This window comes from Styela clava, chromosome 5 (genome assembly GCF_964204865.1).
Source record: "Styela clava chromosome 5, kaStyClav1.hap1.2, whole genome shotgun sequence".
In the NCBI taxonomy this organism is placed as follows: Eukaryota; Metazoa; Chordata; class Ascidiacea; order Stolidobranchia; family Styelidae; genus Styela; species Styela clava.
In genome coordinates this window covers 23,710,877-23,729,333 of record NC_135254.1, presented here as the reverse complement: position 1 = coordinate 23,729,333, position 18,457 = coordinate 23,710,877, and the positions used below count along the sequence as shown (strand labels likewise).

Genomic DNA, 18,457 nt, shown 5'->3' with positions numbered 1-18,457 from the left:
AATAAGATTTTAAGGCATTAAATTGATAAATTGATTTTTTGTATCTATCAGATCTCATAAATATTTCAAGTTTGATCGAGTTTCTACCTCGAGTTGTTACAATAGTGGCGATATATCCAGACAATCTAGTGATATGTTGTTATTGCTATCTTACCAATGTAGTAAAACTTGGCTCCTATATCCAGTGACTGACCCTTGCCAGCGATATTTACAATAACTGCAGTTTCTATGGAGCCATTCCTAGAATTGGTTGTACATTCAATTGTTGTCAGTGAAGTAGATGTCACATCACATACGACTCCACCAATAGTGACAGAAACCTGAAACGAATTTTAAGTATTGGTTGAAATGAATTAGTTTGAACTTCATAAGTGACATAAATATTTCCACAAATTCTGCATTCATAAATAGAACTGATTTAATATTTTAGGATAAATAGGAAAATTCGAACTTTGAGAGGGATACCTAATTTTTGATGCCACAAATAGTTTATTTGTGTACAGATTAGTCCAAAATTTATATTAATGTTATTTCAGCAACTTTACATCTTACAAACCTATTTTAAGAAGATTGCATTGTAATATGCCAATTTTTCACAGTTTTCTGTGGTGAAGATCCTAAATCATTTATAAATAGCTGAAAATAACAATTTGAGTAAGGTTTTCCACTATTTGAGTGGGTTTTTAAGTTTATAAGTTTATTCCATTCTATGTCTCAATTATACACCATGGATATTTAGAATTCAAAGTTTTACTCCAACTTACATCTGCAGTATCTACACTGAAACCAGTTCCAGTAATGGTGATTGGAGTTCCTCCTCCTGTCCCACCCCGTGTAGGTGTCACACTTGTTACAACAGGAGTTAATGCAGATTTGAAAGTGAAATTTGTTGCAGACATAACTTCAGTCCCATCATTGTCAATTGTTATGGGGTATTGCATATTTGACATAGCTTGTGACATATCTTGAAATTTTAAATAAAAGAATGTAAACTATTGTATTAAACAGATGAAAACGGCAGAAAACATTTATAATAACAAGAAAAATATTAATTTATTTAAAAAAAACTCCAAAATAAGGGTATTTAAATATGCAGGTATTTAAAAAATGTTTCGATTGAATAAATTGAACTCATTTTAAACTAATTCCTCATCAATGAGCTTCAGTAAATGATACTGATAAATCAATTTCATTGAACATAATATAGATTTGATAAAAGTTAAAATCAAAAACTAATAAAGTAACTATGTGGTCAATTTATCGATTTTGTGGTTTAAAATTGTTTCATATAATAGATAAAATTCCATATCATGCCATAGACGATATAAAGAAGAGGGGAAGATATAGAGCAGGGGTCACCAAACAACGGCCCGCGGCGTAATTTTATCCGGCCCGCAATAACACACAAAAAAGGCAAAATTTTTTTCCAATGGCAATTTTCCCGAGCATTGTCTTCCTTATTCATTTGATATTAAGGGCCAATCAGCAAGATGCAAAAAAGTGACATAATAATATGTCTTTTCGCATCCGCTCAGACACTTTTGTCACCTTGAATTTTTAGTCTTGGTTGTAAACAGTAGTTCATTTTTGCGATTTTGAATGCTATTCGTTAGTTTTTGGTTGCGTTAGGAAAATTTAAGTATGAATCAAATAAGTAAATCATCATTTGCCTCCTTAAGAGTTGTAGTTTTAATAGTAGTAATGAAAAATAAGTCTAGAAATAGCTGTGACAAAATAGACTAAAATTATCTACCGGTGCGAAACGTTTTCCGCGAAAGGTGCACTCGTATACTTGTGGCGCGTGCTTTCGACGAAACTGTTTACGTTTCTTGTGCTGAAATGAACCTCGAATGTGCATGTTGCGCTAACAGTACTGTGATTCCTCGCATACTGCTGCAATTTCAGACTAACATTTGTTTTGCCTAAGTGCGGATATTCATGTGGGTATGTTACAAACAAATTAAAGTTCATCCGATTTAAATAAAAACTGCGCCAGTGGATAGATCTGAGTGAAAATAAGAAGACAAGTTTTTTAAAAACGGTCTAGAAACAACGAAGATATCGGAATTTTAGTACCGCCCGACATGCCATTTTTTTCATAAGGATCGTATTACTTTTTGGATAATAACTGTAATAAATATGAAAAAAGAACACATCTCTAATCTTTCGATCTGCGTCACATCTAGGGAATATTGAGACTATTTCAGGATTTTATCGTCGCAAATAAACGCTGGAGTTGTGCATGTTAGTTTGACAGTGGTTCATTGTGGGTAATAATTAAAGATGTTCTGATAGAACAAACTTCATAAAAAGTATCAAGTTAGGAAGGAAATACACAGTTCACATAAATTTTATTGGTGTCCATAGACAATATCAAAATTTGCACTACGTATACCGGTAACTTGAAATTCATGCGCTAATGAAAAAAATCAAAAACCAGATAATAGTTGTTTATTTTATCTAAATTATGTCAAAATTTCATGGAATTCCAAGGTACCGCAGGCAGTCCGTAGTCGTTTATATGAGCGGTATTCCAACGCGGCGTAACGGTAAATAGCAGACGTGATGCGTACATATTTTTGGCGCGAAAAAGTGGGTTTTTCAACATTCCTAATTTATGACAGCAATGTTTTGCTAACAGCTAAACTCAGGATAGTTGAATAGATATAGAAATCTTGTATAATTGTTTTACTAGGATGTTCTCGATCTATTAAACCTTTATAAAGGTTTTTCAGGTTTCCCCGATTTTCCCAATTTTCTGTGTGTTCATTGTTTATGTTTTGTGTATGATTTTTTTGCTGGAAAATCAAAATATACTTAGTATACTTATATATTCTGCGATAGAGATAGAACTAAATATTCAAGTCTTCAGAAATGTAGATTATATTTATTGTTGAATAAATTGAATGGATTTCCAAACATTTGTGAATTTATTGTATTGCATTGACAAAAATATTTGTCCGGCCCGTTTCAACACAGTTTGAGTCAAACCCGGCCTGCGGTCAAAAAAGTTTGGTGACCCCTGATATAGAGTATCAAAAATGTTTTAAAATATAAGCACAAAAAGAATAATGTTTGTCTTGATGCAGAATGTATATTATCTCTTTACAAAATCTTTGCGTTTAGGAATATGATTGGCACGCCATAGAAATAATACAATAACAAATGTAAGACAGTGCATAATCTTTTCCACCAGATGTATAGTATTACATGAAAAGCAGCGATTTGCTGCACCCATAAGCTTTGCAAGCAAGTATGATAGCAGTACCTTTTAGTTTATAGACAGTTGGAGGAGTAGATGAAGCAGTGTACAAAACAAAAGGACTATCTGTAATACTCCATATATAAAGTGTTGTTGCATCAAGCTCAAGTGTCGGCGTGCTTTCTTCAACTAACATATAATGAATGCAAGCGGTTGCATCCAGTTCGGGAGGGGACGTACCAGTCACAATGAAACTTCCCAAACATACATAACCTGAAATGATACATGACATACCACAATAAAAACTCGAACAAAAGTAGAATGAACTGTTAAATCTTGTTTAGATACAGTTTTACAAAGTTACAGTGGCTTCATTATTAATTCTTATTGGACAAGTACTGAAATAGGAAAAATATTTTTAGATATCAATAGGATTGTGTCGTAAACTGGAATACATACATTGCAATTAAATTAATGAACCGGTAATAAAAATTATTTTTCATTTATAACTAACATATTCTTTGACTTCATATTTACCTATTATTTATTTTACCATTTAATATCATTTGACTCTTTAACGAGACCATTTAAACAATACAATTTATATTCTTACTATCTGATGGGGGTACTGGCTCCCATACAGAAATTTGAGCTGCACCATTAGTCATTATTTGATTGTAACTGACAGGATTCACCAATGCATCTCCGTTTCCTATTCTATACGTTGGCAAATTTGAAATCAATGTATCACAATTCTGAGAACAAAATTTCAAAAATTATTGTTAATGATTCTGATATTGAATTACCTCATCAATTGAAAATATATCAATAGAGACTAGTAAAAATTAGAAAACTTCATTGGCTCTCTGACGATTTAATTTAATATAAAAATAATTATAAACTTCCAATAAACCTAAATTTGTTTAGTCATTCAATACAATATTTACTAATAAAAAAGTTGGATTTTAAAAAAGTTTACTAGAACTGGTAAACAAGAGATTCTCAATTACTCATGGATCTGGGAGATGTACGAGTCTGTAATATATCACAAGAGCAAAAACCAATTTTTAAGAACACGCAATCATCTCTAACAACAATTACAATTCAATTAACAATTTTACTATTACAATTTCTAGAACACTGTTTCCTAATTGTTCACATTAAAAATATTTGCTGACTCACAATACAATCCGAGGCATATTGTCCAATCACTTGATAGTCATCTCGTGGAAGAGAATCAAATACAGTGATATCAAAGCTATTTAGAAGTACTTCAAAACTTTCGATTGCATCATCTCTGGCAACAAGTGATGGGGCTACAATAGTAATAATAATTTTATACTTTCATACAATATTAGCAGAAGCTTTATGGGATATATGATTGCATATAAATAAGAATAAGTGTAACAGATTTTTGCCATACTCTATAAATATAAAAGTGTCTTGTCATATGCTGTGGCAAGTTATCGGTAACTTAGTTTGATAAAACTGATAAAACATCACTTTAACGATATTATAACACTGCATATATCAACTTTGTCATGTCACAAACATAAATTTAATACAATACAACCTTCATTGATTGTATAATAATTACATATAAACTATTCACAAAACAAAACAATATTTAAGTCAACTTACTCTCTTCTAAAGTACAAGATATACTTCCATATACAACACTATCAACCTCACATATACTGTATCCAACATGTACGGTTGCATCAGAAGAGAATCCAGATCCAGTAATTGTAATTGTATTTCCTCCACCGTAACTTCCTAAAATTGAATAAATTAGTATAATTTAAAAAAAAAAACAGACATAGTTGTTGCTTTGAGAGCATATTTCTAATGTTTGCAGTTATTAACAGTTAGAGCATAATATTTTTTGATACGCAGAAGATATACGATACTTGAATACATTGGATTGTGTTAAATACAAAACCACATTTGCAGTCACCTTCCACTGGTGAAAATGAAGAAATTTCCATATCATAAGTAAATGTGACAGAAGTAGTGTCAGCGTTTCCATGACCCCCAACAAATACAGTTATTTCTTTCTCTCCACCAATTGAAGGTTCTCCTGTTGAACACTGAATTTCCGTTGCAGTTTCTGAAGTTATTGTACAAATTGCATCCCCAATTTTTACCTCATTAGTTGATGCTGTCGCGTTCAACATTGTGCCAGTTATAGTGACAGTAGTTCCAACACCACCTGTTGAATTTAGAATATTAGAATATAAAAGTTGAAATTATGAAAAGTATGGAATTTTTCATATTCGTCATGGGGGAAAAAATCGAAAATCATGGTCTGTCATTCGGTTTCCAGTTTATATCAGGTATGTGAATAGATAACAGTTTATCTCACATATTACACATAGTTCCCTTAAAATTTGAACTTACATACCCCCCCCAGTTGTGCAATGCAAAGCAATTTCTTAATAGCTAACTTCATACATTGAATGTCTACAAATGATTTTGAAATAAAAATATTTTTCTACCACAATCAAAAAGGTACATGGTGTGACCCAAATGTTTGTTGAGTACCATTTTTCTTCATGATACCTCATGACTTGCAGAACAAGCATCAACTGGGATAGCACAAGCCTCTTATATATAAGAGCACTTCATTTATTTTCACAAATACACTATTCACTGACCTGATGTTGGCAAGATGCTTGTGACTAACGGAGTCAAAGCAGCATCATAAGTAAATTGCAGTGTTGGATAAGTCACACCATTTGATACAATTACAACATCTTTATTTCCTGCAGTACCAGGTGGTGTTTTGACAAGAAGCTAAATTAAAAATAAATAGTACAGTACAGGCATGTACAGTTATGAAAACATTTTTTCATAATATTTCATAATATTCATTTTTTCATAATTTTTTCATAATATTATTCCAATAATATACAGAATTATAGTGTAAATCATTTGGGGTTATAAAAATAGCACTTCAGGACAATTATAAATCAAGAGATGTAATAAGTGCTATATTCGGTATTTTAGTATGATTCTATACTTTGCTGACCAAAGCGGGTATGTTTAAATAGTATTTCAAAGCCCAGCCGAATGGTAGAAAATATATACCGTATATGTATTTATTATGGGAAAAATAGATTTGTATATTTTAATCAGCCTGCTTCTAGCACTGATGTTTCTCAGCTCTAAAATAATGATTGCCCAGCTTCCAATACAATTTTGTACAAACAATTCTGTGAAGGGCAGTCTGAGACTTGCTGAAAATCTATTAATTTGGATTCTCAAAAAGGAACAGGCTCTCTGTGTTTGAGATGGTCAGAATATTATTATTTACAATTGTTTCTGGGATCTTCGATTTGTATATATATATTGTTTAGATGAGCAATACCAAAGCCTAAATAATGATTCAATATTTAGCCTGACAATTTGATTATATAATTCATGAAACTCACCAGTTTATTCATTTTTAACATAATCTCTGCATCAGAACCATCAAATGTTACGGACAGGTCATCAGAGTTGAATCCATGACCGGCAATAGTGAATACAGATCCTCCAAACACACTACCTGATGTTGCTGACAAAGTTGCAATAGATTCACTGCATGCAATACAAGAAGAAGTATCATTGTTCTGCTATATGCTAATCATACTGTAAGTGAAGTAACAAAAAGCAAAATTTTTTTCCCAGGAACAATCATATACAACATATAAGCGGTAACTTATTGACAATCTCTGTCTGTGTGCTCATTTTGTTCAATATCAAAAACAATTCCTTAAATTCTCAATGATGGTTTGAAATAGGTACAACAGCATTTTGCTGAAGTCGTAAGGTACAAATACTTACTACCGGTAACTACAATATAAAATCCTAAATATGAAAATGATATAGGAAATGTGAATGATGTAAACAAGTGTTACACTTTTGGGTCTTGTAAAAAAAGTTTCCAGGTATAGAAGTTCAACAACTGTAAATGTTTGCTCACTAGGCACATTTCATGCGCGGTAATTTCTAGTAATAACCTATAACAATTGATATTAGTTGGCTAATTTGCAAAAATCATATGGTATTTATCACTCGAAACTTTCCTCCCCAATCTGTAACATTAGATGTTAGAACCTTGAGTGTCGCTGCTCAATAACAAAGTTTTGGTTCCCCGCGACTTCCTTTTCCCAGTAATGTAAATATCATTTTTTCTTATATTTTTTTAATGTATTTTGTTTTTTACTGGTTGGAAAAAATAAACTTGACTTGACTAGGGCCTTATTTGAATAAAAATGTGACTGAAACCTTCCTTATGAACACTCGGATTGATGCTGTTTGTATATAAACAATGCTCTCATAAATGTTAATTTATTTTTTCATGTATATTATACACCAATCCATTTCATCATATGCTTAGTCATAAGGTGAAAAATGACTAACCCAGTGACAATGTTAGATGCCTCAAAGTCAGCATATCCTTTAGGAGAAATGTGAACTTTTGTTTCAAAATTTCCTGCAATCAACTCTGCTATCGTGCATTCAATGTGAGTTGCATTTATGGAATCAATAACGCAAGTTGAATCACCTGAAATGTCATGTTTTTGGAAAGTTTCTTTGAAATTACCAAACAATTTGTATCATATGTTATAAATACGAAATTCAGGAGCATAATTAAGGTGACAATATTAGACAATAGACATGTGACTGAATATGACAATATGAATGCAACTAAATTTAAATTTGAAACACTTTTATTATAATGTACTGATTAAACACACCAATCATGACATCCGATGAATCTCCATCAAAACCAGTTCCAGTGATGTGTATAGCTGTGTTTTCTGATGACACAGAATTAGGTTCAATTGATGAAACCGATGGTGTAACAGAAACATCAAACAGAAAGTCGCAGGAACTCAAACAAACAGCTTGGTATGAATTGACAACAACCCTAAAAAAGGAATGTTCTGGATAAAGATATAATTCTATACAACACAGATGTGAGCAGTTATGTGTGTAGATACATAGCTTTTGTATTAAAAAATTTCAGTAGCCAATTTTGTTCTGTAACCCATTGTTGTTAAAAAAATATGTACTAATAATTTCAGTGTATGTAACAATTTATTAACTAGGTAAAAATACAAAATTGTAGACTTGAAGTAGGGATGGGCAAGGTAGAATAATTTACTATTCTAGAATATTCTAGAATAGTTGAATCGAATCCAGAATACCGAATCCTATTCTATTTTCATACTTATTCAAATAGGCTAGTGGGAATTTTCCTGATTGCTGGATTTAGAAAAATAGTAAATGTATTACTATAAATGTATTATTTATTTGGAAATGTCCTTAACATTGGATTTGATTTGATACTAAACAGGCATTTCCCAGGACAATTAAATCTAAGAATACTACAATATTTTTGCTCTCAATTGTTCCAAATGTATGTAATCTCTTAATACTGAAATGCTAAATTAAGACACGCTTCAAACACTTTAATAGTAAGCGGTTAAATACAAAAATTGATATGAAACCGGCATTAAATCATTATTAATGTTGGAGTGCCGAGTGTACTAAAACTAACCCGCTGAGAATTAATTAGATGCAGGACCAGCGTGTGGCCACTGCAACCTATGCGACCGGTGTAAAATATTAAATTTAACCACTATCAATTGAAATCAACTTTTTATTCCGTGCGACCAAGACGTACAAAACAAGGTTCCCGTAAACGCGATTTCATAGTTAGTTATTAGTTAATATCATCTAAAGACGAATTCATTTTCTATTATTATCGTTACATATCATTATCTACCCAGTCTAGGCCCTACTCAAACTCAATACGTAACTATATTCGCCAGATGTGGCATTTTATTTTAAATTCATCGGCGAAAAAAAATTACTACAGACACTCGATCAAACGTGCGTCTATCTTGAACGATAAAAACGGACCGGAAAATATGTAATCTTTTGATAGTGAAATTTAAATGCGACAGACTGTCGTGTTTTGCGATATAACTTTGTATTTCCGAAACTGGTGTAATAAAAGTAATAAAATTATTCCTAAATATTATTTGATTTAAATTAATCGCAAGTAATGTCATAACATTTCACGCCTGGCTTTTGGTTTACATGCATCATTTTCTGTGGAAAACTCGCCGGTCGCGGAAAATCATTTGCAGTAATGTAAAATGAAGCGAGGCACGCCTGTAAACAATTGAAGATTGTTGCAATCAGATTATCGGAATATCGCCAGTAAGTCGGCACAAATAATTATTATTATCAAACCCTAGCTAGATAGCAAAGCAAGAAAACGCAAAAAATGGTGCAATACCAGGTCTTCGTCGTAAGTGCACTTCACGACTTCTTGTCCAGAATACGCCGATTGAGATTACAGCAGGGTTGCCATATTGGCTTTTTTAACGCCAAATTTGCCATTTTGGCTTTTTTCAAACGTGTTTGGCGTTAGAATTTCCGTTTGGCTTTTTGGCGTTTTTTTGGCTTTTTTCAAGTCTATTCTAGTGTCTATTATTAAAATTATATGAAATACAATAGTTAGTGTGTAACAACTAGGGTTGCCAACTATGAAAAGTCTCAATAAAAGACATAGATTACCGTCATCATTTATTTTGTAACTTGCAGAAAAGAACAATATAAAACAATGAACTACAAATTATATACAAGCTAAAAAGATATATTAAAAAATCTTCATGTATTTTTCATTCAATGTTTATTTAACATTGACCCAATCAAGCTGCATTCTGTGAACAGTTTAGTGCTTTGAATCGTGCCAAATTTTTTTTGATCAAGAAGGTTAAACATATTCAAATTAAGTTTGTCTTTTAGCTTCAAATGCTCTACAATTTTTACAAGTGTCTGATATTTTGGAGAAAGATTATCCAGCAGGGTTGTAAACATTTCCTCGTTTTTATAGTTTTGCGTGTTATTTGTCAGTTTACGTTCTGTTTCCAAAAAATAGTTGTATAACTCAATTTTCCTTATGCCTGATATGGTTTATGTGAGCTTTCAGCTTTAGTTTAATTCTGCAATTGCAGTAACGATGTGATTAACTACGTTAAAATTACTGAATTAGATATCAGTGGTCCACCTGTGAGCGGCAGGGGGTTAGATAATTTTTTAATAAAATTGATGGTTTATAAATTTTGAAAGTGAGAAAATTTTCAATAGTAAAGTACGATATAGGGAGAATTGTTGAGGTGTAGCACAAGTTTAAGTAGAAACATATTGTATATTACATACTGACAGACTGAAGCGGCACCCTGTATTGTATATATTGAATGGTAAAATAATGCTGTCCGCTTGATATTTATTTTACTTTCTACAGTTCTATAGGAACTTTACTTTCTATTTGTGTGCCTCACTGAATGAACTGATGGCTCTACATTATCATCAGTACGTTGCCAAGGGCTTAAAATCTGACAAATCATGGCGCTTTTGTACTTAGTAAAATTGTTGGCTTTTTCTGGCTTTTTTTATGTCTTGATTTGGCTTTTTTATCGCTGGGGTCTGGCAACCCTGGATTACAGTGTTGGATGTTTACTGATTTTACGGGTTCTTTGGGATTAGACAAGTTTAATTGAACAAGAGAAATTTCCACGTGAGAAAGAACGCTCGTCTTCAATTGATAAATTACAAACCCGAAATACAAAAATTGGCGCACGGCGAAAACGCAAAAATGGTGCAATAACGAGTCTTCGCAATGAGATGTACTTCGCAGACTTCCTGTCCAGAATACACCGATCGAGATTACAGTGTTTGAAGTTTACCGATTTTACGGATTCTTTCCGAGCAGACGCAAGTCTATTTAAACGAGAGAGATTTCCACGCAAGAAAAACGCTCGTCTTTAATTGATATTTAGAAACCCAAAATGCAAAAATCGACGCATGGTGCCAAAGAGGCGGAAACCGAATCCTGTTATCGGATTCTGTTGGATTCGAATACTTTGGGATTCGAATCCTCCGGATTCGGTATTCTATATTGCCCATCCCTAACTTGAAGAAAACTTTATGTAAATAATTGTTAGCATCTTGAGACAGATATATACAGTAGAATGTTTTTTTTATGATAGTTTTGATGCTTTCATTAGATTAGATGCTCTAATTAGTTAAGTGTTAAAAACAAACTAATGACTCAGGGTGACCTTGAGGATGAATTTCTAATCTTGCAAGATGAATAAGAAATCCCATTTTGTTTTTAACTTTACAATCAAATTGGAAATATAACAAATGATACTGACTTACCCAACAGTCTGAGATCCTTGACTTCCACTTGAAGTTTTACAATTGATGCTGACATAATCTTGACCGATTATTTCACAATCGTCCCCTCCAATGTTAACACTTGTAACATCATCCATAAAACCAGTTCCTGAAATAAGTGAAAATTATATTAGAGCACTTTTGTAATTGCAATCTAAATGATAACAAAAATACAAATATTTCGAATTTATCATAAGAAAACAAATTGGGCATATTTGATAGCAACAATAACAGTGGATGTGTCAATCACCTACCCAGGTCAAAAATGCAACGTGAAACCCAATGTGATCAACCAATGTGACACTAATATAGATAGGAGGTTTTACTAAAATTGGTATTATTTCGATGAACTTCAACTGGGAGTTTTACATTCATTCGATGATCTCAATTTTAGACCAATTTAGTTAGATGTCAGAGTTTTTCCATAAACTAGGGCACCTGCTTTATATTCTGGTGGTAAATATTTATAACTGAGTAAACAATTTAGCATAAAAATAGTTTTAAAGGAGTTTTATAGCATGTTGTCACTCTCACCTAATATATCAATGTATGTTCCTCCTGCTAAAGATCCAGTAGCAGGTGTAATTGATGATATGGAGGGCAATAAAGCAAATCTTTTGTCAGCATCTGTGGGTATATCAACAAAAGCATCACCATATCCCAACACATTGACAATTACCTATAACAACAAGTTTTCAATACTAAGTATCTATATAAAAAGAAATTCATACACCAAAAAGAGTTTAACTTTAATAATGTAATATGTATAAAACATATTTTCAACACTGGTTTAGTACAAAAAAACGTTGTTATCAAATATAGATCACAAATTAACAAAATACTAGTGTTGTAAGCATACAACCTATTAAAAATGCATGTCATAAGAGTAAAATGTGCTATGCTTGGTAAGTTACATTGCATTTATAACAATACACATAGTTTTTCTTTCGTAAAGATACAAAGTATTGAATATGACCAATAGCGAATAAATCTTATAATCGTATAAAACAATTACCTCATAAGAAATACCAATATTTGCACCAGCATTAGGATTGGGAGTACAAGTTATGGCGGTTGTTGTTGATGAATTAACTGTACACGAAATATCATCACCAATAACAACAGATATTCTGCAACTATCATCACCAAATCCGGTTCCTGAAAAGAATGTCTCCAGTTTTTCAATGCCAAATATAAATAAGATCATATATAGCTAAAGTATTTGTATTTAATATCTTGTTTCTAACCAGGAGGCACGAAAATCCCCTGTTGATATTCTATGCCTGTTTTGTAAGACCACTGGTTTATTGCATCTCTCTTCACACTGAAATGCATTTTTTTTATCTTTCTTTATTCTGTATGTACAATGTGTATTTTCGACATGTGTAAAATAAACTACTGATTACTGACCTACTTAAATCAAAGAAAAAATGCTATTTCTATAACTCGGAACAACTCGTATTCTTAGAAAAAAATAAAATAAACTGGGGGAAAGTAGTAGGTGTGCATACTGAAAACATTTCGTAGCACTGAGTTCCCTAATTAAATTTAACCTCAGAATAAAACAGAAAAATCCATGCATTGCTGGATTTCAGTGCATGATTCATAAATAAGCGTTGGCTATTGCCAGTATATTATCGAATGATACAATTTTAGAATGTGTGCATAGAATAGAAGATGACATGAAACAATTCCCCTCAACCCCAGAAAGAACAAGATTTATTTGAGCTGATTGGGAATTATATAAATGACAATGATACCATCGTTTCTTCCACCCGCAGTCAGATTTAATGTGTGATGTTTGAGAATGTATCAGAGTTAATTACCCAATTTATAGTCTGCTTTCAATAAAAAGTTACTAGAACTGGACAACAATCTTAAGAATGATATGGAGTTAAACAGGAATTTGAACAGTATTTGACTTGCGTTACTTTTGGGATAAGTGACAAGAGATTTTTTGCATTAAAGAAAATATTCTCCACAACAATTTGCAGGTAGATAAATTTAACTCAATAGCAAAAGACGACTTTGGAACATGGACAAAATTTGTGTCCATATACAATGGAGCGGATGGATGTTGCACAACGAACAAAACAAAACTGATAACATATCACTTACAAAGCCTAGCCCTGGAACGAGGAATTCAGATAAAAAAAAAGATATATCTTTCTCAATGATTTTATCTAAATTCTTGTTTGACTATTGCTTGTAGTTGTTCATTTTTAAGGTTTTAAATGGATTAACAGTTTGAAAGAACAGCAATCCACATTTTTTGCAAACTGTTTTCAAATAAAATTAAAAAGTAATCGAATATAAACCTTTAACCAAATATCGGCATTTGTGGAACATACCTTCAATAGTAATAACATCATCAACAGTCCCAAATTGAGGTGAAATGCTTGTTATAGTTGGGGTGAAGCACACTGATGCGGTAACATCTAAAAGCAATCAAAAAAAGATGAGAAATACTCATATAAATTAATAATATATATATCATTAATATAATATATAAAAGATAGCACACTATAGTAGTTTTGCTAATCACTTACTTCTTATACTTAAACATAGTCTAAACAATATTGGTAACACTGATTTGAAAACCATACATTGGAAATTACCTTCTCACTTTACTTATAACTAACAAACATAAATAAACAAAGACATACTCAGAATAATTCAAATTTAATTTAGTAACAAACTTATTTAATTGTTTAATTTGCCTCACACATATTCTCCATTTATCCACCTTAGAGACTAGGATTTATTTTAATATACAGAAGTTTAAAACAATCTTAGTATAAAAATTTTACCTCCATCGCCATTACCATCCCCACCACCACCAGTTTCCTTTGCACACAAAGTATATGTTGAATCACAAGCTGGAAACTCAGCAGGACAGTTTGAACATGGAACACCTTCGTCATATGGAGGATTAGTGCTTGGGCTAAAAATAATTAAACAATTAATGTTGTATAACAATTCAAAAGTATAAGTGAAATTCGATGAATAGCTTCTTGAAATACTTATTCAATCCAATGCAAACCAGAATAAAAATTTCCTATATTTGCATATATTTGAATTTAGCAAGAGATACCAACTTGAAATTTCCTCCTGGTCCATATTGACAAACAATATAATAAGCTCCTTGATACGTTGCGTCAGTAAATGGATCATTTTCAATGTCTGCTTCCTCGCAGTCAGCAATGGCGCAGCCCAAAGCATAACTGTCATCCCAGATAACTTGTGTATAATGTCCACAAACTTCTGTATCTTGACACGATAAAGTGCTGAAATTGTAGAAAGCTACCTAAAAATGTAGGATTATAAAAACATATTTTAGTAAAAATATAATGTGAGAAAGATTGAAAATCAAGCTGATAATATTTATTATTTCAAGTATTAAGCAATATAAAAAGATAAAAAGATGAACCAAGATTTTGATGCAATAAAACAGATCATACAATAAGCACTCAAATACTTGAAAAACAGCTTCTGTATTAATGTTAATGTTCTAGAATCTTTAATTGCGAATACATTATGAAGTGTTATAATGTTATCTTTCTACCCATTGCATACAACAAAAGCAGTTTTGTATAATAAGAAATTTTCACTCCAGTATATACACATTTGGGTCATGATATTATCAGAACATTTTTGAACATTATCACAATTGCCTGATAATAAATACAGTTAATTCAATCTGATGACAAAGCAATATTTTTCTTCTCAAATTTCATTTTACCAAATTTTGGATACTTAAAGTACTATTATTAAAACATTACTTTTTTTCGCTGAATCAAAAAGCTAAAGGTAGATATTTCCTTCACTCTTAAAGCAAAATGCTTAACTAAAGAATGATATTTTTTGCCTGGATGAGGACAGATAAAACATTATAGAAATAAATTTGTGTTAGTGTGCAGTAAGACTCTTGAATCAAATAAAATAGTCATCATTAATCTTGTTGCACAATCCTCACATTATATGCAGCACAAAGACATAGAGCAATAAAAAATAGTTAGTCTTACGTAACCCCAACTAATAGGGACTAAAGAATAATCAATTTAACATTAAGTGTGACATCAATACTATACAGTATTTCCAAAACAGAGTATAAAGTATATTGCATCAACAACAATATATAAAAAACATGCAAAACACACATACTTCATCAGCCCAGTCAACAACAGCAGCATTGGCAATATTGCTCAAGGAATTTCCTCTGGTATATATTGCAAGATTTTCTCCTAGTTGACCATGGTCACTCGTAACTCTTGATGCGGAAGTGCTATGACCCCAAGTGCATTGCCTATTTACAAATAACAAAAGGGTAAATGATTTTTTACACTTTCTGAATTACATTGGTTGTCTACTAGTTCTGAAACCAGGCTTCTCCTTGTATAATATGTATCAATAGATAATACGCATTTGCATTTTAGCACATGAATCAGGAAAATTTCTCAATCCTAAGCATAATACCCCAAGCGGGGGGTTGCGTCACATCCCAGTCATGATGTGCTATTATTGGTCAACTTTCTTTTTAAAAGCTCATAAGGTCGACGTGAGAGCCTGTTTTTGCCTGTCATTAATTTGGGTGACACTTGGTGATTTATGTCCCTAAAGTTTTGCCGATTTGGCAAAACGAGAGAAACAACCTAGATGAGACAATGACTGCAGCTAACACTTGAGATAATTAATTGTATTGTATTAATTAAATGTCTTTCGCTATCTTTATTAAGGCTAAATTTTTGTTGAACTGGGTATGTTTTATGAAACAAGCATGATCTGCTTCTAACAGGCTCTTCCAAATGAAATTAAAAGACATTGGATAGTAATTAGGCATAAAAAATCAATTAATATTTTTTGTGACATTTTCTATGTTAATACAAAAAACTCCTTATTCCGAAAACAAAATTTGACCTTGAAAGTGTGTATTATACCTGGCTGAATATGGAATTGCACAACGGTAGTTTATTGTTAAAAGATAAATCCTGATGGAATGAGTAAAATGAAATCCTATTCCTTACATTAATTATGGTTAGAAGTTTTAGTTACTAATAATAACACACTCTAATTGATTTCTTATTCATTCATAAAAAATAGGTTGCAATAATGTCAAAACAAGTTAGCCAAATATATGTTACAATGCCCAAAATACAGAATAGGAAAATAGAAATCTCAAAATTGAGATAATTATAATATCATCTAATTAAAACACCTTTCGAATGATTGAATATGGCAGATTGCTGGATTTCTCAGGGGGTGGGAAGTTTCAAGCTAACATGGTAGATTAGGATGGGGCTTCCTCCACAAACCATAGCCATGTATTCAAAAGATATAACTGGCAAAAGATCTCATAGGATGAAATAAACTTCGAGATAAATACAAACCCAGTCCTTTAGATACTTCTGAAAATTTAGCACATGTATAAATATAGAACAAGAGCCTCGTATACAAAGGGAAAGAATGATTTTAAAAAATGATTTTTCATATATAATTTTCATACAAATAAATAAAGATTGCATTTTGTCATGATATGAATGAATTCAAGTTCTTCATATTTACACACTTACTCTGCATAACTTTCTGCATTGGCAGCAATTTCATCATTCCATTCCATTAGTATAATGTTTGACCCTTGTGGATACGCATTCGATCTTGCATTATTATGAGAGTGTAAAAATTGATTTTTGTAATCTTCTGTTATTGTTACTATAGAACCTGTTCCTCTTTTTGTTCGACTACGAATGCCAATATCCCTTTTTTTGCGACCTGTCAAAATCAAGGAAAATAAGACAAAAATGCAACAATTTTTACTGGGCTAATATCAATGTATTTAAATAATATATATCGTATGTTAGTTATAATACAATTACAGAAACAAAAATAAATTTTTTAAAATTAGAAATGCCCTTTCATGACCTATTCACACAAGAAAAAACAACCCTGTTTCAATGACTGGTAATATTCAAGACCACTTTCATCATAATGATACATATAAACAAAAGTAAGTAAGATTTCATAAAATCGGCCAAACTCACTTGGAGCGCATCCATCTATTCCAGCATTGAGTGGCACACAAGGAGCTCCTCTTTTAGTTATTCCATCTGTATTAAAATAGGACTATGTTATTCATAAGGCAGTGTTTTCCAACCAAAGTCCGCATTCTCAAATGAGTCCGCGGAGCAATAGTCCAGGGAGCAATAATACCATTTTAGAACGTTATGTAGTAGTATATTTCATGTAGGTCACTAACTTTTCTAGTGTCGCGAAATTCATTGCGGGGCGCAAGCGATTTTACCAAACCAGTCAAGTCAAGTTTTAAGTATTTAATTAAAACATAAAAAGCAAGTATATTCAAATAAAATTAACCGAGTCAATAATTACCTGTTACTGAGTAAGGCTGGGAAAAATATTTGAACAGTAAACTATTCGAATACCTAATAACATGTGGCTTGGACACGGCACGTCAATCGCGCCTCGCTGAATTAAACGATTGGATTGCACACCGCACTTGCGGATTTCTGACAAAAATACGAGTATACACGTACCTTCGCTTTCGTTAAAATTGAGGGGTATATTTTTTCTATCTATTTGTTTCCTGTTTGTTTTCCATTGCTCCAATTTTAAATGATCTTATTGTGCGCCAATGTCACATGACTTTCGCATCTTTTTAGTGGGCCATTTGATAAAATTCGAATCACAAATAATAAAAATGTAACATTTCAAAATTTTCCGAGAGGATATATTAATTTGAATATGAAATACCATTAAGTGAACTCTATCAGATTTCGACGGATACGCAGTAACAGCATTTCAGAGATTTTGTTTTGAGGAAAAAAATATTATAGAGACAATAGAAAGATACAAACAGAAAAAGGACAGCGAATCCAGGAGCCAGTCATAAAGATATTGTTAATTTATTAATTTTATGAAGGCGATGAGGACAATCAAAGTCCATTTGAGAGATAATAATTAGAATGAATTTATTTGGAAATTTTAGCTGCAAATTCC

At 31.9% G+C, this 18,457-nt stretch overlaps 1 protein-coding gene across 1 annotated transcript in view; it reads right to left on the bottom strand.

The window, feature by feature from the left end:
- LOC120344728 (fibrocystin-L-like) overlaps window positions 1-18,457 on the bottom strand; it is a 69,602-nt gene that overhangs the window by 31,344 nt on the left and 19,801 nt on the right. The window contains exons 33-52 of the mRNA XM_078112583.1: window positions 17,485-17,550; window positions 17,017-17,215; window positions 15,611-15,752; window positions 14,545-14,753; window positions 14,257-14,390; window positions 13,798-13,884; window positions 12,462-12,604; window positions 11,981-12,125; window positions 11,429-11,555; window positions 7,948-8,120; window positions 7,610-7,754; window positions 6,637-6,784; window positions 5,860-5,998; window positions 5,160-5,414; window positions 4,844-4,978; window positions 4,385-4,518; window positions 3,816-3,957; window positions 3,269-3,475; window positions 765-964; window positions 155-320 (exon numbers count right to left, since the gene is read on the bottom strand). Of these exons, the coding sequence (XP_077968709.1) occupies window positions 155-320; window positions 765-964; window positions 3,269-3,475; window positions 3,816-3,957; window positions 4,385-4,518; window positions 4,844-4,978; window positions 5,160-5,414; window positions 5,860-5,998; window positions 6,637-6,784; window positions 7,610-7,754; window positions 7,948-8,120; window positions 11,429-11,555; window positions 11,981-12,125; window positions 12,462-12,604; window positions 13,798-13,884; window positions 14,257-14,390; window positions 14,545-14,753; window positions 15,611-15,752; window positions 17,017-17,215; window positions 17,485-17,550 (3,096 nt within the window). The remainder of the gene's footprint in view (window positions 1-154; window positions 321-764; window positions 965-3,268; window positions 3,476-3,815; window positions 3,958-4,384; window positions 4,519-4,843; window positions 4,979-5,159; window positions 5,415-5,859; window positions 5,999-6,636; window positions 6,785-7,609; window positions 7,755-7,947; window positions 8,121-11,428; window positions 11,556-11,980; window positions 12,126-12,461; window positions 12,605-13,797; window positions 13,885-14,256; window positions 14,391-14,544; window positions 14,754-15,610; window positions 15,753-17,016; window positions 17,216-17,484; window positions 17,551-18,457) is intronic.